The sequence below is a fragment of the Phocoena sinus genome, chromosome 13 (genome assembly GCF_008692025.1).
Source record: "Phocoena sinus isolate mPhoSin1 chromosome 13, mPhoSin1.pri, whole genome shotgun sequence".
Lineage (NCBI taxonomy): Eukaryota > Metazoa > Chordata > Mammalia > Artiodactyla > Phocoenidae > Phocoena > Phocoena sinus.
In genome coordinates this window covers 29,311,133-29,333,128 of record NC_045775.1, presented here as the reverse complement: position 1 = coordinate 29,333,128, position 21,996 = coordinate 29,311,133, and the positions used below count along the sequence as shown (strand labels likewise).

The following is a 21,996-nucleotide window of genomic DNA, read 5'->3' as shown; positions in this document are numbered from 1 at the left end:
CAAAGAGAAAATCTCCAGCATAGTTTGGTTTAAAGATATTTTTGGAACCTAGAAATACTCTTTTTTGGAAGAAGAGATAGATTTTCAACTGGAAGGGCTCAGCGTGATCCGCATGGACAGTTCCCATCTGCCAGGGAGTTGATTACTTATCTTTTACTCTGTTAAAGTTAGTTACTTGCAAACTAACTTCTATGTTTTCTGTGGAATTTTTACATATACTAATCTTCCTATTAGATCATTAATTAAATAACATTTGCCCCTGTCTCCCGCCCCCCCCCATTTGCTATAATTCCCTATAAATTGCTGTCGAACACCATATATTTTTGTACTTCCTAGACACTCTTCCCCTTGGAATAAATAGCTAAGTATGTGTCTGTTTGGGCAAGAGGGGATATATACGGCACCTTAATTTCATATTTATTCTACATTCCTCTCATTTCTGTTTGAGATGACTATGCAGAGCACCTCACACACTGCCTGGTACACAGCAGCTGTAATAATATCTGCCTTTTGAAGCTCTCAGCAGATGCTTCCCTCTGCAGCCTCCTTTACCCAGATGCTTCGACCTAGTTGTGATCAGAATGTCCTCCTCTTAACAGTGGGTAGTTTTTGTTTTTAGACGAGTGACAGCTTGCTCTTTGATGCCTCAGACGATGAGGAGCTGCGAGAACAGCTGGATATGCATTCAATCATCGTCTCCTGCGTTAACGATGAGCCCCTCTTCACGGCAGACCAGGTACAAAGGAGAATCCCATCCATCAAGGGAAGGGATCCTTGGCTGAAAAACGATTTCTTATTGTGGCCATAAGTGATGGGGTGTTGGAATTTACTTATTTCTATTGTATTTTCTGGTAATACAGGCTTAACAGTTTTCTCCTGAGGAAAGAAGAAAGTATATGTAATCTGAAGCAGTTGGATTATGTTACTTGGGAAGATTTTTCAATATATGCAATTTTCCAAGATAAGCACTGTTAAAACAGTACAGCGGTTACTTTAAAAGAGGGTTATTGCTTACACTGGAATCAGAAAAAATCCTGTGAATTTTCTTCTTTCTTTACATTTAACCAGACATGGGCAAACTATATCTGTGCAGAAATTATCTAGTTTCTCTAAAATCTATGTAGAAATCATTAGCACTTATTAGAAGTCTTTATTGTATATCCAGGAAAGAAGTGAGCATTAGTCCTGTGGAATGCTCTAATAATGTCAACCCTGTATTCATTTAAAACCAGTTGAATCAGCTTTCTCATTTTCTGAATACTCTTCCCACTTCTGCTGTATTGTCAAACTGTGGTGCAAGAGGTTCTTCGTGAAGTCAAGTGTTCCATGGCTACTGGGACTGTGAGTTCTACCACACTGTATTTTTAGGCTGGAAAGACAAGGCCGGTAAAGAGAGGTATTGTGGCAAGATTGGGAGGAGTATGTTAAAAATATGTCATTTTGATGCTCCTTAGTCATATTTGTGGTTGGATTGTCTGAAGCTTGGAAAGAGCATGGTGCTTAAAAAACAAGATAGTAAGTTAGAGGGCTGAGTGCAGTACAGCCTGATATTCCAGGGGAAGTTCATTGTCTCCTCCGTACTCTGCCTGAAAACCATAAACTATCTCTGCTTTTAAGACTGAGAGAGGACTTCCCTGGTGGTGCAGTGCTTAAGAATCGGCCTGCCAATGTAGGGGACACAGGTTCGAGCCCTGGTCTGGGAAGATCCCACATGCCGCGGAGCAACTAAGCCCGTGAGCCACAACTACTGAGCCCATGATCCATAACTACTGAAGCCCACGTGCCTAGAGCCTGTGCTCCACAAGAGAAGCCAACGCAACGAGAAGCCTGCACACTGCAACGAAGAGTAGCCCCCACTCTCCACAACTAGAGAAAGCCTGGGCACAGCAACGAAGACCCAACACAGCCATAAATAAGTAAATAAATTTAAAAAAAAGGACAGAGAGAAACAGATTCTGTAGCCTCTTTCAGTGTCTCATTTTCCTGTTTAGAATGCCTATTTTGGAAACTCTTCTTACTAATTAGCATAATCCCCACTCGCTCAGGTTTACCTGTTTTTCCTTAGTACTAAGTGTTATACGTTAGGCTTGATGATTCATGCTGTATTTTTTAAAATAGTTTTTTTAAACTCTTAGATCCATTTTTTAAAAAAATTATTTTTATTGAAGTATAGTTGATTTACAGTATTGTGTTAGTTTCAGGTATACGGCAAAGTGATTTGTTTATATATGTATGTATATATCTGTATCTTTAGATTCTTTTCCACTGTAATTTATTACAATATATTGAATATAGTTCCCTGTGCTATACAGTAAATCCCTTGCTTATCTAGTTTATATATATGGTAGTGTGCATCTGTTAATCCCATACTCCTAATTTATCCCTCCCCCTCCCCTTCCACTTTGGTAACCATAAGTTTGTATTCTGTGTCTGTGAGTCTGTTTGTTTTGTAAATAAGTTCATTTGTACTATTTTTTAGATTCCACATATGAGTGATATCATATAATATTTGTCTTTCTCTGACTTACTTCACTTATTGTGATAATCTCTAGGTCCATCCATGTTACTGCAAATGGCATTATTTCATTCTTTTTTATGGCTGAGTAATATTCCATTGTATATATATATACCACACCTTCTTTACCCATTTATCTGTTGTTGGACACTTAGGTTGCTTCCATGTTTTGGCTATTGTAAATAGCCAATTTTCACTGAGTTCTGTATCCTTCTCAACTTACGGAATTTGGAACAGGACAAGAAACTGCTGTAAGATTTGAGCAACACAGCGTATGACAGTGGATCATTGTTTCAAAAGCAGATATATTTCTGAAATTTTCCTGCTTTCATGTAGCTTTTTTTCCTCTTTAAACTTCTACATTTAAAGTAATTATTAAATATACCTTTATTTTCCGTTGAATTAATATATGAAATTCTTTTCCTGCTGTTAAAGGAAAATTTTGCTACCATAGAGGTAATTTCTTGATTTTCATATAAATTTTTTTACACTGTTGTATTTTCTAAATTTTATGTCAGTTTTATTAAATAGCTTTAGATTGAGCACTTGGTGTGGTATATGGTATATCTTCTGTTACTTGCTTTCTTTTAACTATGACTATGATCTGGTTCTGGCATGTCTGAAGTAGATTATATGTGTGTTTGTAGCATCATTTCTCAGACATTACAAGATCTGATAGGGCCTACTGAATCCTGATGGACATATTAAATCATATTTTGCTTATTTTTGTGTTTAGTGTATTGTAACTTTTTTTTTTGATAAACCATGTGTACTCTTACAGTCAATTTTTGTTATTGAGAACACCGACTCCTGCACACTGTTGGTTAATGGAGAATTTAGTGTACTTCTACTGTGGTTGCTTCAGATGAGTGCCGTGTTACAGGTGGGTCATTTTTCCTATGTGTATTTAATTAACAGTGGTTTGTATATTTTGGAAGGTGATTGAAGAAATCGAAGAAATGATGCAGGAGTCACCAGACCCAGAAGATGATGAAACACCCACCCAGTCAGATCGGCTTTCAATGCTTTCCCAGGAAATTCAGACTCTTAAGAGGTCTAGTACAAGCAGTTATGAAGAGAGTAAGAAGCCTGACTTAAATCAGTACTCTTTGTGCTTTTGTATACCTCAGCCATGTAGTGGGACCATCTCCAGAAGTCTTTGGCTCTCACAGGCTGGGTTATATACCCTTCCCCTGCCTTGCAGTGATACTCAACGCATATATTCATCATTGTTCAGGGACTGTGTCATACTCGCCTTTGAATACTGTATTTGTCTGCTTGGGCTGCTGTAACAAAGTATCACAGGCTGGGCGACTTAAACCACAGAAATTTGTTTCTTATAGTTGTGGAGGCTAGAAGTCCGAGATCAAGGTGTTAAGCAGGTCTCATTTCTTCTGAGGCCTCTTCCTTCTGTCCTCACATGGACTTTCCTATGTGTATCTGTGTCCTGATCTTCTCATTTTTAAGGGCGTCAGTCATGTTGGATTAGGGCCCACCCTAATGGTTTCATTTTAACTTAATTATCTCTTTGAAGACCTTATCTCCAAATACAGTCATATTCTCAGGTACTGAGGGTTAGAACTTCAATGATGTCCTCTCACATAAAGGGAAGTGCTGAGAAAAAACTGAAAGGGGGTTTCAGGGAATATTCTTCCCTTCATCTTCCCAATTCTCAATAAAACTCACACATTGGGGCATATGTGTTTAAATATATATTTAGCTTAACGCAACATTGTAAAGCAACTATACTCCAGGACTTCCCTGGTGGTCCAGTGGTTAAGACTCTGCCTTCCAATGCAGGGGTTGTGGATTTGATCCCTGATCAGGGAACTAAGATCCCATATGCTGCGTGGTGCAACAACAACAACAAAAAAGTGCAACTGTACTCCAGTGAAAATTAATAAAAAATATGTATTTAGCTTAATTCTTTCAACTTGCCTTCTCCTCTCTTCAGAAGTGTCCCAGAGCCCTGCTAAGTTGCTTGTGATTTCTTGTCAGCAGGTATTTTCTGTACCCTTCCTCTGCTTTTGTGTTTGTTCTTTTTCTTTTACAAGCTTATTAAGTCTTGACTGAACTTTTCATGGAATGATTGATTTTTTTTTAACATCTTTATTGGAGTATAATTGCTTTACTGATTTTTAGACAAGTAAAAAAATTTTGTTATACTTTTCTTCTCAGCCATTTGAGAAGTAACTTCGCCCACCTACCTCTACTCAGACCTGCCCACCAGAAGTTTGAGGACTCTGAGAAGATCATGAACAATTTAATTACTTAGAATATGATTTTTTGCTCTTTGGCATTAAACACCTTGTTGTGCTGCCTTGAAACATTTTGGTCTTAGTGTCTGCTGTGCTTTGCTTTTTGGTCATAGGAGTGAAAAGGCTGTCCGTATGTGAATTAAATGAACTGCTGGAAGAAATTGAGACGGCCATCAAGGAGTACTCTGAAGAGCTGGTGCAGCAGCTGGCCCTGCGAGATGAACTGGAGTTTGAAAAGGAAGTGAAGAACAGCTTTATTTCAGTTCTCATTGAAGTGCAGAACAAACAGAAAGAGCACAAAGAAACAGCCAAAAAGAAAAAGAAGCTCAAGAACAGCAGCTCTCAGAATGGGAAGAACGAGAGAAGTCACCTGCCCGGCACAGTAAGTGATGTTTTGCATGTAGCATCGCACACTGGAAACAGCTTCAGTGGTCATTCCGGTGCTCCGGGCCAGCAGAGGCAGGCAGGGCCCATGCATACAGGAGTAGGAGTGCTTCTCACCAGAGAGCTAAAGAGATTCTGTTCAAGAATGCCACTGTGCTCTGCTCCTTCAGAAAGGTGTTTTCTTGGTGAGGGTATAATGGTTATCTGGATAATTCAATGCTGAAATATTTAGGAGGGAGGTAAGTGGAAGGAAGAGGGGGAATAAAGGAGAATGTTTGAAAGAAAAGAAGCTTCAGCAGGTGACCATTTCAATACATCAGAGTGTTAATGGGGGTGCTTTATGTTAATAGTTGGTGGGCAAATGAATGGTATTGCTTTATTGTTTTTGCTTATTTCTTGTGAGTTGTATAGTGGGGAAAAAAAAGGGGTGCTTTTAGAGGTAGCTGAACTGTGCTGAGCCTAAGAGCATAGGTTGACTTGTAAACCGTTTCCTCCTGATTTATGAGTGAGGTTGGAATGTGAGGATGTCAGAGGCAGTTACATGACATCGGCCATTTGGCCTAGTATTTGGCAGACTAGAATATTACTGACTGGTGAAAACAACTTTAGGATATTTGAATCTTTGACTCTTGGTATGAAGTTTTTTGTTTTCTGCTTTTCATTTTTCCTAAGGTGTCCTGTTAACTTCACTTGATTAAATTTCATTATAAACATTAACTGTTAATTATTTGGGATGCATTTCCTTATTGGTCTTATGGCTATTTCATTATTCTTTGATCAGTTGAGACCTTGTACCTTGTCACCTTTATCTTGTTTGTATGTGAAGAAGTGTTGGTTTTATTTTTAGAGTAAAATAAAAGGAGAGAAACCCCTTTTTTTTTTTTTTTTGGTAAGAACACTGGGATTTTAATTTTGTAAACCATATATTCGAGTGCTCAAAACAGAATGTTGCCCATAGAGAATTGGGGCCTGGGCTGAGAACTTGTCTCTGCCCAAATGCAATATCACACACTACTACCAAGAGCTAACAACAGGTCTGTCCAAATGCTAAGACCAGGGACTTCGAAATCTCCATCTTAAGCCCTTATAGGACTTCAGGGCAGTAAAAACTTTATCTTTCAGAGGTGGAGGGGCCTGACAGAGGCTTTGAAACCTGCTGAACAACTCCTCCCAGGGCACATCCTGGGACTCAGTTCCAATCCAAAGGCTGTAGTGCAGTTGTCGACCCCAATCTGTTAGCAGACCCCAGATAGACCCGGGAGAGCTCTGGATGGGCAAAGGGATTCATTTTTCTAAAGGGAGTGTACTTTTAAAATTCATAATATTGATAACATGGTAATGCAGATCATCACAGACTGGCTGTTATATGGTTTGCAATTATAATAGTTCTGTCTTTGACTAAGTCTTGATTCACTTTTTTCTAAAGAATACTTACCAGAGAAAGAGATCTCATTAATCAGACTCTGATGGAATTGAGGAAAGAGTGCAGTTCTGGGGTGCTGAGCCACCAATGAGAGTTAATACAGACAAAAAGAATCTTACCATTTAGCCCATTCATTATGCCGTTTTTGGCCTATGAGTAAATGCACATTTTCTTAGTGTAATGTCATTTGTACATAGAAAAGACAGTTTATAAGCTAACTTTGCAAAAGTTGCCAGATATGTGGAACAAAATATTTTTTAGAAATGGTAGTATTGGTTGGAAAGCGTTTAGTCACTTCTAGTGACAACAATGAAAAAAACAGCACCCACCAAACAGAAAAAACCCCACCAAAACATGCAAAAACTAAAACATTTGTTTGAATATACAGTCCTGGAAAGTTTGCTTTAAAATATTAGGGACAAATTTTTGTTTCTCAGATTTTAAAAAAATCGTACCCTTTAAATGGCCCTATTATGCAAGTGTGATTAAATAAAATGCTTAGTTAAAAAGTCATAGCATGGTTGGTAATTTCTGCCTATCTGCTTTTAGGGATTACATGTAAATCCTCCGTTTATTCATGTTAACACTTGGCTGAGGAAAATAAATGTAGCCCTAGAGACATTTAAGGACTTCTTTTTCTAACTCGCATATAAAAAGGGTTAGAGTGGATTCATTGTGTAATTTTACATGGCATTTATATTGAGAAATGGATTTGACAGGGCAACATTTAGGTCTTATTTGAACCTTTATTAGTCTTGAAATAGATTCATAGGAACAGTAAAATTTTTTTCCACAATATTTGGACTTGTGAAGTTGCTTCTTGAGTTCTGATCTGCTATTTGTGTCAAAACCTTTAATCAGGCTAGTGATGGCATGGCTAAACTTGTAGCACTAGTTCCCTCCTTCTTTCTGACGCCTGAAATGACGGCAAAAGACCATTCCATTTGTGACACAAGGAGCCTGAAACCTGTGATTCTGAAAATAGTGGTTGGTGGCTCAAAAGAACCTTAAAGTGAAATGGCCAGTTGGCTAAACAGATTCCAAGATAACTTCCTTTCCAGACCTTTTGTATAATATACAGTTTTGGCAAGGCCTGATCTCTGTGAGTTAGCTATCATCAGTGATACTAATTTCTAAGAATTGGTGATATCGTGCCTTACCTGTTTTCTAATAACATTGGTCACTCTTTTCTTTCTACCTTAGATATGTTTTATTCGCAGGACTTGTACTTTTTCCTTAAGCATGGAATAGCTTCCTGCCATTTTTCCTTAGCATATTTCTTTGAAACAAAACATCAATTTGTAGTTGGTATCACACTTTATCCATCATTGCTAGCTTCTTCTCTTAGGTCCAGAGATACTGTAATGAAATATCTGCGTGTGAATAGAACAGAGTTAAACTCTTTAGGTGTTCATTTTGGAGACATACTTTGTTTGAAACATTTGCTGCAGGGAGTAAAAAATTTAGGGGCTTAGGGATGCTATTTATAAATATTAAAATACTGAGTATTATAAAAGTGAAATGTTGATTTGTTTTAATTTTTAAAGTAATCTGTTATATGTTGGATAAGCTAAAACTATTCGTTAAATACTTGCAGAGTGTCTTTCTTGTGCCAGACACTGAAGATACAGTGGTGAATAAAATAGGCAAGGCCCCGGGCCTCTTGAAGCTTACATTCTAATGAGGGATGCAGGCACTAAACAAAGAAAAGAATGAATAGACAACGTAACTTCAGGTAGTAATAAATGCCACAGAGAAAACGAAAGGCTTGGTAAGGTTATTAGCAGTGCTGTGGGGAGCTGTTTTCAAAGGGGTGGCCACTGTGTCACTGCCCCTCCTGATTGGCAGGGCAGGCTGTTCTTTCCCTCTCCAATTCTCTGTTTGGACGGTGGGTTGGAAGAGTGGATCTTCTCCTTGGCAAATGAGACTCAACAGATTCAACAACTTTCTATCTCCTTTATCCTGTTCAAAATCTAGAGAAACGGGTGGGGAGTAGAGACTGGAATGGCTGAAGGGCACTGTCTGTTAATGGGTTTGATGACCCACATGTACTTCTTTCAACTGACTATGCTGTTTTGGGCTGTGATGCTTCTATTTATGCTCCTGCCTTTTCCTAGAGCAGCCCTCCTTCTCCTTTCCTGCTTCCACTGTCCGCTTGGGAGGTTTTTTGTTTTTTTTTTTTTTTTTTTGCTCTACGCGGGCCTCTCACTGTTGTGGCCTCTCTCGCTGCGGAGCACAGGCTCCGGACGCGCAGGCTCAGCGGCCATGGCTCACGGGCCCAGCCGCTCTGCGGCATGTGGGATCTTCCCGGACCGGGTCACGAACCCGTGTCCCCTGCATCGGCAGGCGGACCCTCAACCACTGCGCCACCAGGGAAACCCATGGGAGGTTTTTTTTTTTTTTTTTTAAACTTATTCTTCAAAATCATGGTCAAGCGTTGTCTTCCTTTCTTAGAACTTTTCTAGATGACTCTTCCTCCACTGCAGAATTGACAACTCTCTCCTTCTGGGGTTAATATTATTCCTCTTAACTATTTCAGTTAGTACTGTCATATCATATTGCAATTTTTTGTCTTCATGTCTGTCTCTGTTAGGCTCCCTAAGGATAGAAAATGTAACTTTATTTTCATGGTATACCCAGGTCCCACATGAGGTGCTCAATAAACTCCTGATGAATAAATAGTTAAGAAAAGATTTCTTTTTTTTTTTTGCAAATCTGTATTTCTGCCAGGTGCCAAATGTATTGAGGCTGAATTGCACAGTGATTAAGAACTTTGGGTTAAGAGCTGTGTTTGAATCATGATCCTGCCACTGGGTACATACCCCTTTGAATTTTGGAGGAATTAAATGAAATAATGTATGTAAGACTAGCATATATCCTGAGTAAATGCTAGTTATTACATGTCCAACTGTTTACTAAACATTTCTCCCTGAATATCTTACGGGCATCGAAATTTATCTTATCAGACTAATGTTACCATTTTCCTGAAGGTGAATTTATTCCTATATATTTCTTTTGTCAGTGAAACCAGTCTACTCATGCACCAAAACCAGTGGAATTTTTTTTTAAGTTTATTTTTTGTTTAGAGGAATAGGTGGATATGTTTTTATTTTTTATTTTTAAATGTTTATTTATTTTTTAATAGGAACAAACTACTTATATTGTCTTTATTCAGAAAGAAAAAGTGAATTACAACACTCAAGGATATCCTTTTCTGCAATACAGTTGACCCTTGAACTAATCAGGGGTTAGGGGCACCGACCCTCTGCTCAGACAAAAAATCAAAACCAGTGGAATTTTTAGGTCAAAGAATATCCGGTTTTAAACGACAGTCTTTTCAAATTGTCCTACATAAACGTTACCCAGTAACAGCATAAGTAACTGGCCATTTCTCCAAACCTCCAACTTAGGATGGATATTATTAATCTTCTCATATATACTGATCTGATAGGCAAATAAGGTTTTGATCTATTGACTGTACTCTTTTGTGTGTTGCCTATTATATCACATTTGAGTTGTTTTTCCTATTTATTTATGAGGGTGCACGTACTTCTTATGTCCTAGTACTATATTCTACTGTAATCATTTGCTTAAATCTCTCCTTAGAAAAAAGTGCAGCCTTCCCAAAGGCTCATTCACATTGTTTCCCCAGCACCTCACCTAATTTTTCACTTAATGCATGTTTGTTAAATTGAAACTTCACTGTAAAGGAGATGGAATCCCAGAGGATTTGTGGTATTTGAATGATTATTCTTCTGTCAGAGATTTTTTCTTGGCCAGTCTTCTGTTTATATCAAATAGATTCACAGGTCACTGAATTCCAGTGGCAGTTCACGTGAGTAGAAGAACAAGTTGAAGTACATCAGTTATCTTTAAACTAGTAATTTAAAAAATTAAAGTAATTTAGTAGTGGTTGTCATCTGGAGTTATCTGAAGTTGTAAAGACATTAGTATTTACCTGCCTAACATCATACCTTACTTAGTAAGCTTATAAGGATGAAAATAGACGTACTTCCTCCTTTAGAATCCAATGTTTGTAAATTAAAGTCATGTGTAAGGCTTCTTATTCAAAGTCTAGGATTGAAAAGATGGGAATGTATAGTATCTTTTCTGTTGTCCATATCACATTGAACTTTCAAGAGAGAGTTCTAGTGTGTTGCTCTCACCACCAGCAAAAATGTATAATTCCTTCAATCTAACCTGAAGTTTATTCTGAAAACTTCTGGGGTATTAGCAGTCAGTGACTCCATTGTAAAAAGAATCATATTATCCTAATTTATTGCTTTTGGGGGTTGGAGAGAGAACTGCTTAAGGATGAGGAGGAGCTAGGGCTTGAATGATAGATGCTCTTTCTTGTATATATTTTTCTTTCACAGATGCATTGTTCCATCTGTCTTTATGATTCACGTAGCTCATATTCTGACTAATAGTCAATCTATTTTGTTTCTCTTTTACATGCAAAAATGCCCCAGTAATATTTTTTCATTTAATCTTGACCAAAGCTGACTTTAAGGTAAGAGAAATTTATTTTTGTTTAGACAGCTACTATTAGATTGTTCTGAAGTTGGTCTAATTTATGCTAGCAATAAGCCTGGAAGGAATTGTTCTGGCACAACTGTTTGAATTTGGTGCTTTTTAAAATAATAAGGACCTGGCTTTTTGTTGTTGTTGTGCCTTCTTTTCAACTTGGAATTTTAAAATTTCACGTTTGCTAAGATGATTTAGCCCAGGGATAGGCAAAGCAAACTACTGCCTGAGGGCCAAATCAACCCTCTCTGTTTTATAAATAAAGTTTTATTGGAACACAGCTATGTCATTTCATTTACACGTGGTCTATGACTGCTTTGGTGTTACAAGGACAGAGTTGAATAGTTGTGACAGACTGTGTGGGCTGCAAATCTAAAATATCTACTATCTAGCCCTTTATAGAAAAGTTTGCCAACCCCTGATTTAGACTAAAATTTGATAAAATTAAAAATTAGAAGAAAAAAGATGTAAACTCCATTTAAGCGAGTTTGTGTAGATAAAGAAATCACTATATTGTGACTAAAATTTATTATAAAACGTAGCCTTGTTTTATCCTAAGAGTGTGTTGAGTTACTCCTTTGCTCAGGGCCCCTCCAGCAGCCTGAGTTGTGCCCGCAGATGGTGACCATCCATCTCCAAGTCACGTGCCGCAGGCACCCCACCTAGCAACAGCCCTTTGTGCTGTGTGTGTCAGATGCCCAGTATGCTGGGTGAAGAGAGTCAGCAGGTAGCCCAGTTGTCCCCAGATTGGGGGCAAATGAAAAAAATTAAAATGTTGGCAGTGCTCCGGGCACATTTTGTTTATACACAGTGATAAAAGGTAGTTTAAAGAAGGTAGAGGAGGGCTTCCCGGGTGGCGCAGTGGTTGAGAGTCCGCCTGCCGATGCGGGGGACGCGGGTTTGTGCACCGGTCCGGGAGGATCCCCCATGTCGCTGAGCGGCTGGGCCCGTGAGCCATGGCTGCTGAGTCTGCGCGTCCGGAGCCTGTGCTCCGCAACAGGAGAGGCCACAGCAGTGAGAGGCCCGCGTACTGCAAAAAAAAAAAAAAAAAAAAAAAAAAAAGGCAGAGGAGAAGGGGGAAAAGGGCTGTGTCCTCGCCTTTTCTAAGTAGTGGTAGTTGAGAGGATAAAGTCTGCCCTGTATACATACTTGAATGTAAATACTAACACATTTTCAACAATAATTTGTTGGTGATCTTTGATAGTGTTTGTTTGCATTTATTTATTTCAAAGAATATTTCTAAAAATTAGTGTTAGGCATAAAATGGAAAGTCATTGTAGGGTGGAGAGAAACTTAGTCGTGCCATGTTTATTGTTTTAATAATTCATATCTATGAATTACGAATTATTTTAGATGTGGAACAAATTTGTTTTTTGAAAGGTAGTATTGCCTAGAGAAATATGTTATCACCAGTTTTTGATATCTTACCATTATCCACTATTCATTTTCTGCAATGGTTTTTTGGTGTTAGACTGGTAATAGGGAGCTTTTATGACTCAGCAGTTACTGTAATAAAAATCAGGAGTCTATCTTTTTCTTTTAATTTATTATTTATTTATAAATTTATTTTATTTATTTATTTTTGGCTGCACTGGGTCTTTGTTGCTGCGCGCGGGCTTTCTCTAGTTTCTGCGAGCGGGGGCTACTCTTCGTTGTGGTGTGCGGGCTTCTCACTGCGGTGGCTTCTCTTGTTGTGGAGCACCGGCTCTAGGCGCGTGGGCTTCAGTAGTTGTGGCACGTGGGCTCAGTAGTAGTGACTCGCGGGCTCTAGAGCACAGGCTCAGTAGTTGTGGTGCATGGGCTTAGTCGCTCTGCGGCATGTGGGATCTTCCTGGACCAGGGCTCGAACCCGTGTCCCCTGCATTGACAGGCGGATTCTTTTTTTTTTTTTTTTCTTTTTGCGGTACACGGGCCTCTCACTGTTGTGGCCTCTCCCATTGCGGAGCACAGGCTCCGGACGCGCAGGCTCAGCAGCCATGGCTCGCGGGCCTAGCCGCTCCGCGGCATATGGGATCTTCCCGGACCGGGGCACGAACCCACGTCCCCTGCATCGGCAGGCGGACTCTCAACCACTCTGCCACCAGGGAAGGCCCGGCAGGCGAATTCTTAACCACTGCACCACCAAGGAAGCCCAGGAGTCTGTTCTTGACTCCTTTATGTCTTGGAAAGGTTTGTTAATTATTTGTTAGTATAATACAAATTCACGTAAAAACCATAATATGCCAGGAAATTGTGATCTTATTATATATTTAGAATATCTGTAAGTATTAGAAAAGAGTTTATAAAACTGACAGGGTTAATTATTTTACTCTAGTTTTAGTAGCTTTGAAAATGTTTGCCAATAGTTAATTACCATATTAAGATTAAATTACTTAAAAATTTTAAAAGATCTTCAGATACAAAAAACTAAATTGATGCCAGTCCATTTAACTCCTAACTTTGAAAATATTCGTTCACATCTTTCTGCTTTGAGATTGAACTTATAAATTAGTAGTTCAATATTTAAGACATGTTCAAATATTTATCTGCTTTGGTGTAACTCATATTTTCTAACTTACTTGGATCTTTTTCAAAAAAATATTTTTTTGGTAGAATTTGCATTTATAACTGATTTATCATTCACATTAAAATTATTTGATTTGAAGAAGTGTCAAAACAAGCAAGATCAATTTTTACATCTTAGGTAATAGCTTACTAATTATTTGAATGTTTTTACTTTTTTTTTTTACATTTAACTATTGCTTTCAATTTTATGCTGTTCTCATGTTTTGTATTTTGATTATTTTAAGAGTTTTAACTAAAACATTAACTACTATTCCATAAATTAATATTTGAAATCATGTCACTCAAGCTACTAAAAATGATGTGATGTATAAAGGACAATAATTATGTTTGAATTTTATTTCTTTTGAACCTCAAGTATAAAGAATATTAATGGAGTGAGAGCATAGATTAGAGTCAGAAATAGATGAAAAAGCATTTCCTAATTGCTTTTCCCAACCTTTTTTTCTGATATTGAGCTTTGATATTGAGATTTTTAAAAGCTTTCCTGGCTAGTTAGAGATCTGTGCCACTGGGATCAGGTGAGGCCTCAGCGTAAGAGAAGAGCTAAGAAGAGTTTGATAGCAGGAATAGTCTGAATTTCCTGACCTCTGGGTTAGTTTGGCTTTTTCCTGTCTTGGATCCTGCTTTCTGTGAAATTCGTTGATCTGGTGAATATACTGTGCAGAGAATGAGTTGGTATGGTTAAGACTCTGGAAAAGAATGAACAAACCACAACTCTGTATCTGATTCCGTGTTGCTTTTCAGTTTAGGTGGTATTTTCTAGCTCTTTTCTTTTTATTATTCAGAAAGACCTTGAATTACCTAAAAGTGTTACTTGTTTTCTGTTCAAGCTTTCTGGCTGATTCAGTCTCAGACAGTAGTATCTTTTCCTTGTGTTGTCTTCAGTCCTTTTAACCTAGAGACTATAATCAGGGTGGTTATTTCTCAGTTGCCATTTTATTTGTATGAGGAGAACTTGAAATACTGTTGTTTACTGTTTGGGAGAAAAGCAGAAAGGTGTGGTTATTTCTGTTTGGGAGTTATGTCCCAAATGTTGGTCTAGCCTTTTGAAGGGAATACAGCCCAGACATTTTCTGAACATTTATATTTGTTGAACACCCTGCTAAGTGCTTCCCATGGATTATTTCATTTAATCCTCACAACAACCTTATAAAGCAGGTATTATCGTTGCTGCCATTTCATAAATGGGTGAAGAAAAGCTCAGCAGGCCTTAGCTCACAGAACCAGTGTACATTGGAGCGAGGATGTACAGAGTTGTACAGAGGTGGGTGCAGGGAACCCATGGCTCTGGGAGTTCTGTGCAGGTGTATCGTGGATGGGCATGGAGGTCTTGGCTTATTTCTTTGTCTTTCAGATTTTTATAGATTTTTTTTTTCTTCTATATCTTGTTTACACTTGGTAGTTCCTGGTTTCGTCTGAGAAAATTTTCCAGAGAATGACTGATTTTGAGACTTTAATACATACTCACACCAGGGAAGCAAATGGTCGTGAGGCAGTAGTGAGTATGCCCAGTATGAACCATGTGACTGAGGCCCTGAACTCAGTAAACCCCTTCCCCTGTCCTTGCCACGTTACTTTGGCACTTTGTCAGCGGTGAGGGGAAGAATAAAGTGAATACTGTAATGCTTAATCATTTTCCTGCTTATAAAAGGGCTCCCATCAAAAACTGCATTCTGCGAAGGGCATTTTACAGAGCTATTAACTCCTTCATAAAGGTGCAGTGGATAGATTACAAAATAATTTTAGACTCACAGAATCTTCACAAGCGCTTTGCTTTGAATTTTTTTTTTTTTTTTAAACATCTTTATTGGGGTATAATTGCTTTACAATGGTGTTTGCTTTGAATTTGAACATTTGGAACCTTTACTTCAAATCGAGAAGTGGTGGATTACTTGGAGGCATGATTGGGCTTTCTGACATAGTTAATACTGCTGTTACTTTAATTAAACTGTAACAACCCTTTATTGAATGTCCTTTGTTTCATCGAGCATTCATAACCTTGAGACTTAACTTCTGTCAGTGCTTTGACATAGCTCTGGCACTGTCACCTTCAGAAATGTTCAACAAAGAAATGCCTCTCTTCTTCCCTCCATCCCTCCCCTCCCCCACTTACAAAATGTAAGCATAGAGAAAGTCTTCCCTCTGGCCCAGTTAAGTACCATAGGCACCTAATAACACTATATCTGCCCTCAAGCATGTAAATGCAGTGTTCCTAAATGAGGTGATGTTTACTAAAAGTAAATTTAGTCTGCCTCTGAGGTTTTATCTTTTTAAAATTCATTTTGCCTTCCAAGAGAGTGTATTTTTGGAATTTTTAGGGCAGTTGTGAAGCAGACTCTGTTGTGTGTTTTGCGGAGCTCTTTTCCTTTTCCTTCCTTGTCTCGCTGGGAGTCTTTTCATTCTGTGATCCTTCTAGTTCATTGACCTTCTTCTACTTGCCACGCTTTTATTATCCCAGGGGTTTTATATTTCTTAGTCACTACACTGTTTTACAAACCATGTCAATAGGATGATTTTATCTTTATTAATCTCATGTTGACTTCTCAGACTAGGTTCTTCAGTGGGCTTTTCCAGAACTCTGCTGTTCACACCTTTGACAAAAAACTTTATATCTCGTCATGTCATCCTTCTTCTGTTCACCCTCAGGTTATTTTTGCCTTTTAGCTCTTTTAAAAAAGTTCCTCTCCTGCAAGAAGTCAAGAAGCCTCCCAATATGGTTATCACAGGCTCTAAGACTGGTCTTAGGTGTGTTACAACTTCAGCTTAGCAGACGTTTATACATGCCTGCTGTGGCACAGGCCCTGTGCAGGTCACTGGGATGGAGAGACTAAGACCTAGTCTCTTCTCTTCAAAGTGTACTCATGTCACAGAAGAAAAAGGAAGCCACGGGAGTAGACAGCTCTGAATGTATCATCTCGCTGGGCAATTCTGTCATTCTAGAGCACTAATATCATAGCTTATGTGACCTTTTAGTCTTGTACTGTTCTGTGTGCATGCGTGTGTGTGCGTGCATATGTATGGTTTGGATTTGCCTTCCTAAAAAATCATGTATCTTCTAGGTGGAGTTAACTTGTAGATTCACAGAAGTTACAAACGAGAAGACCTTTAAAAAAGACATCATTTAATCATCCATTTCACAGATGAGGAAATGGGCCTCTGCAGGCTTAGGGATGGCTGTCATGTCACACAGTTAGTGGCAAAGCTGGGAGAGAGCCCAGATTTCTGATTTCTAGTCCAACATTTTTCTATCCAAGAAGACTGTTGAAAAATTTTTCTGATTCCAAATACTTTTGACTAAGGTATGATTCCTGGTTTCATTAAAAAAAAAAAAAATCTGGAAGTATTTCACTGTTAGGGGAAGTAGTTGCTGAAGCATTTTGCAGTTGAAGCCAGTGATGATCAGTCAAGTGCCTCCTGCCTGCTGAGGATGGGCTTGTGCTTTGTGGGCATACAAAAGGGGTATCTGACATTTCTCTCCTTAAAGATTTTGCGATGGGGTTGAGCTTATGAAAAATTAACCTAACCAAAACTTTCTTTTTCCTTTCTGTTCTGTTTTTTAGATCTTGTGCCTCATCCCCACGTTAAAAAAAACAAAAACAAAAACCTCTTTCTTTTTTCCAGTTTTATTGAGAAATAAATGCCGTACATTGCTGTGTAAGTTTAAGGTATATAGCATGAAGGTTTGATTTATAAATATGGTGAAATGATTACCACAGTAGGACCAGCTAACATCCATCTTCTCATATAGATACAATTAAAAGAAAGAAGAAAGGAGAAAAAAGGTTTTCCTTGTGATGAGAACTCCTAGGATTTACTCTTCTACATCATACGTCAGTGTTAAGTAAAGTCATTACATCACTAGTGCTTACTTATCTCATAACTGGAAGTTTATACTGGTTGACCACCTTCCTCCAGTCCCCTCTCCCCACACCCTCCACCTGTGGTAACCACAAGTGTGATCTCTTTTCCTATGAGTTTAGGTTTTTATTTTATTTTTTTAAGATTCCACATATAAGTGAGATCATACACTATTTGTCTTTCTCTGTCTGACTCACTTCACTTAGCATAATGCCTTCAAGGTCCATCTGTGTGGCAAATTATAAACTTTTATCTTTTCATTTAGTACTATTAGAAAAACATATATTGATATCTAATTATGTGCCGGGCATGGGTGTTAAGGATGCAGAGTAAATCTCAGCCTCCAGGGACATGCGGCCTGTGGGCTGGGGATCCGATAACGGACCATCCAATGCACATGCAGTGATTCTCAACCAGGCCAATTCTGTCCCCCAGGAGACATTAGGGAATACCCGGAAATGTTTGTCACTGTCACTACTTGGGGGTGGGGGGGTGTCACTGACATCCAGCTGAGTAGAGGCCAGAGATGCCATTCAACATCCTACAATTCACAGGACTGCTCCCCCATCAAAGGATTACATATCTGTAATTCAATGTCAGTAGTGTCAAGGTTGAGAAACCTGGGGATAGGGTAATTATTGCTGTATTCAAAACAGCTACCACGTTTTTAGTGCTTTCTGTGCCTGGTACTGTCCTGTGGTAGCGGTGTGTGTACATTACTATCACCCCTCGTTTGGTTGAGGGGTCTGAATTGAATCCTGAGGACAAGCAGAGGAAGCAGGGGACAGGCATACTGAGCAGAGGGGGTGGTGTGGGCAACCACCTGGAGGTGACAGGGCACCTGGGGAGCCGCAGGTTGTTCGTATGGCCAGAGGTTGAGGGAGGAAGTAAGTCAAGAAGAAGAGGGTGTGGGGTAACAAAGTAGAAGCCAGAAGATGGAGGGCTTTGTACTGTATGCCTCGCTATGGCATTTGGGCCTTATTTAAAGGCTGTAGGAAACCAAGGAGAGGTTTTGAGTGGCTTGTTCCATATTCAGATTTGTCTCTTGGAAGGGTGACTTCAGAGTTTCAAGGAGAACGTAATCGGAAGGAGACAACTGGAGATAAGGAATTGATTTGGAGGCTGTTGCCGTCATCAGGAAAGAATTGAGCCAAGGAAGTGACAGCAATGGGAAAATAGTTGTATTTCTGAGATATTAAGGCAGTTGAATCTATCGGCTGGGGCTCTGGAGAAGGGAGGGGCCAGGGTTGGGTCATTGATTTCTGCCTTGGGGTGGCATAGATAGAACATGTACCCCTTCCGCCAAGTGAGATATGCAAATCTCTTCAGCAGTAACTGCATCTAGCACAGTATCCTTGGGGGATGTCTGTCCTTCCCATCAGCTCTGGATGATGTAGCTCCTCATGGTACAAAGAGCAAGCCTCCCATTCCAGCACATCCAGCACATGAAGATGGGGAGAGGACAGGGTCACTGTAATAAAACCTTCTTATTGGAAGGAGGGGAGAATGGAAATACTCAGTAGCTACTGTTTCACATCCTGCTGCAGCAGAATAACAGGACCCCTGCTCACTGGCCGCAGGGTGAACTCGTTGGTTGGCCAGTTTGGCTGCTTTTGGTTTTGTTCTGAGAGGATCTCTTGTCCATTGTCCTTTGTAGCTCATCTGGGAGTGTGTATAATTCATGTTTCAGCTCAGATGTCACCTCCTAGGAGAACTTTTCTCTGACCTCCCAGTATGAAGTAGGCATTCAGTTTTTAATTGTCGTAGCTATTGGCAGGGCGTGCATTATCTGCAGTTATCTAGTTCCTTGTTTTATTTTTTCTGCTCCTCTTAGGCTGGAATGTCAGGTCATGAGGATGGGAGGGGCCTTGGCTGACGTGTTCACTTTGAATCCTTAATACCTGAAATAATATGTGGCTCAGTATATTTTTTCAAAGAATGAATAAATGAAGGAGAGAGGTATAGAATGCTGAAGGAGAAACAGGCTTTAAATTAAAAAAAAAATTGCTGGGGGAGAGGAAGATGAATTCAGTCTTGGATATGATGCGTTTTTGCAATGTTTAAGTACAAGTGTCCAACAGACCACTAAACGTACAAGTCCGAAGCTCAGGAGGGAAATTAAAATAAAGGTATAGCCAGTGTTTCTTGAGCCCTTCCTTTGTGCCAGGCTCTGTTCCAAGCACTTGATTGCTCTTAGTAAAGTGGAGCTGTAGATCTACAGAGGCAGAAGTCGGAGTGGGAAAAGTCAGTGTGCATGAGAAAAAAAATAGGGACACAATCCCTGAGAAATACCCGTATATAAGAGGTGAGCAAAGAGGCACTTCTCAGAAGAAGCAGCCCAGAGGCAGGGGGGACTCTGGGAGAGTGTGGTGTCTAGGAACCCAGGCAGGCAGGGAGAAGAGCTTACTGGATGTCTGCGAGGGATCTGAAAGGTGTCCGCAGACCTTGGCATCAAAGAAATGACGCTGGGCAGAGCTGTTTCTGGAAACCCTGGCGAAAGAGAGGTTGAGTGTTTCAGAATTTAAAGTTGGCAATGTGGGAAAGAGCTAGCAGAGAGGAAGAGTTTGAACATGGAGTGAAGGGAGAAAATTGTTAGTGATTTCTGGGGAGGTGGGAGTTGATGGCAGCTGGAGCGTTGGGGGTGGAACGTTCTCAGCGGTTCCTCATAGTTGGTTTCTTTGTGCTTCGCCTGAATGTTCTGATTTTTCTTGTTCTGTCATTTTCCCAGTTGAACCTTGTTGGCTGCTGTGTTGCTTGCCTGGTCAGGATACAGTGGGGCCTGACTGGCCACAGCTACTGACTCAGCTGTGGCTGAGTCATCAGCCGCAAGGGCAAAGGTTCTACTGGGAGTTCCTTTACTTAACTTCTTTCGTTTTGTATGTTCCTAAGTTACTGTGGCTTCACATGATTGCATTTTCATTTATTTCCACTAAGCCTGGTTGCATGAAAGCCATCTTTCACAAAGACTCAGGCTATTGGCAGTTGAAATGGCTCTGTAATGTCCACAACTGGACATTTAATAAAGAAATTTAAATTACAGCTTAAGAATTTAAAAATTTGCATAAACTACTCCCACCCCCACCCGCAGGAGACGGGAATTAGGTTGCCAATTGGGAAAGGTAAAGATGGTGTTTTTAGAATACACTGTTCAAATATGAAGTATACCTTAGTTTTCTGATACATGGATTCTAAAATGCTTCATCTTGCTTGAGATTTTCTGAATTTGTATCTGGCTTTAACATGCCTGTAGATAATGGAGTGAAGTAATACAGAAAATTCAGTATTTTTCTCTTCGTTGCTTTTGAAAGGAACTACGTTTGATAGACATAATTTTTTTAAAAAAAGAGCTGACTGGTTTATTTGAAGAGTTTCCCGTAAGTTTTATTGCAGATGCTGGAGGCTAAGAGGTCCTTTCTTTTGATAATCTCTTTAAAAAATGTGAACAAGTTATATGATAGCATGTGAAAAATCTACAGACATGGTTACCTGTAGGTTTTCTTTTAAAACTAGCCTACTTCATCAAAAGAAGAGTTACGCTGCTAGCAAAGTACAGCATGTTTAGTGGAGCTGTCTTGACCTGGACCACACTTTGAGAATCACTGGGCTACATTATGCCTTTCTTGAGAGCAGAAACCATTGCCTTAGTTTCCTTTTTTCTGTTCATTAGGGCCTGGTAAAATACTCTTTATATTGACTCCTCAAATGTATTTACCGATTCAACGCACCCCTATAAAATTACAGGGGGAGGAAGCATCCGGTGAATCAGCACTGAACTTCCTTTTCAGAATGCCTTTCCCCTTAATTAGTCATGCTGTAAGAGGATCCATCGAAGTCCTTTGACTCAGCAGCCCCAGAGGTGCCACTGGACTCTTTTTGACTGTCTGATGACATTGTAGGCTGGTTACAAATCAAGATGAGTAGTGTAGGAAAACAATATTCCCTTTTCAGTACAACAAATTCTAGTAAGTCTTGGAGGTTGCTGGGAGAAAAAAGCTAGAATTGTTTCCTAGAAACAGAATGGAAAAGTCTGCAGAAGTCTTAGGGGGCCTCGCTGGCACATGGGATCCACTCTGCTCTCCAGGAAGCATATGTGCTCTTCCAGTTCGAATTTTCTGCCCCAAGGCGATGGCAGGTGTCCTGAAGAGTGAGTGGGAAGCAATAATCAGCTCTCCGAGTAACAGCATTTTCATTTGCCAAATGTTGTGTTAATGTTCTCCGAACTTATGGTAGAAATATGCAAACTTAGACTGAAAATATGCATACTGTCAGTATTAAGTTTTCAGACTTTTGAAAAAATGTAGGTAAACAATATCAAAAGGTATCTTTAAAGTTATGTGGTAAATTTTGCATAAAACAAATATGTGTACAACTTATAGTGTTTATATTGGAGCACATTTATCAGCTACGTCAGGAAAAACTTCATATATAGTTGCATGAAAGTAGTTGCTTTTGCATTTGACTTGCAA

At 39.4% G+C, this 21,996-nt stretch overlaps 1 protein-coding gene across 6 annotated transcripts in view; it reads left to right on the top strand.

The window, feature by feature from the left end:
* FEZ2 (fasciculation and elongation protein zeta 2) overlaps positions 1–21,996 on the top strand; it is a 46,557-nt gene that overhangs the window by 10,682 nt on the left and 13,879 nt on the right. For all 6 annotated transcript variants that reach the window (XR_004352743.1, XR_004352742.1, XR_004352741.1 and 3 more), the window contains exons 3-5: positions 620–736; positions 3,454–3,595; positions 4,887–5,155. Coding sequence is in view for 2 of the 6 variants with exons in the window: in XM_032652484.1 (XP_032508375.1) it covers positions 620–736; positions 3,454–3,595; positions 4,887–5,155 (528 nt within the window). In the remaining 4 variants the exon portion in view is untranslated. The remainder of the gene's footprint in view (positions 1–619; positions 737–3,453; positions 3,596–4,886; positions 5,156–21,996) is intronic.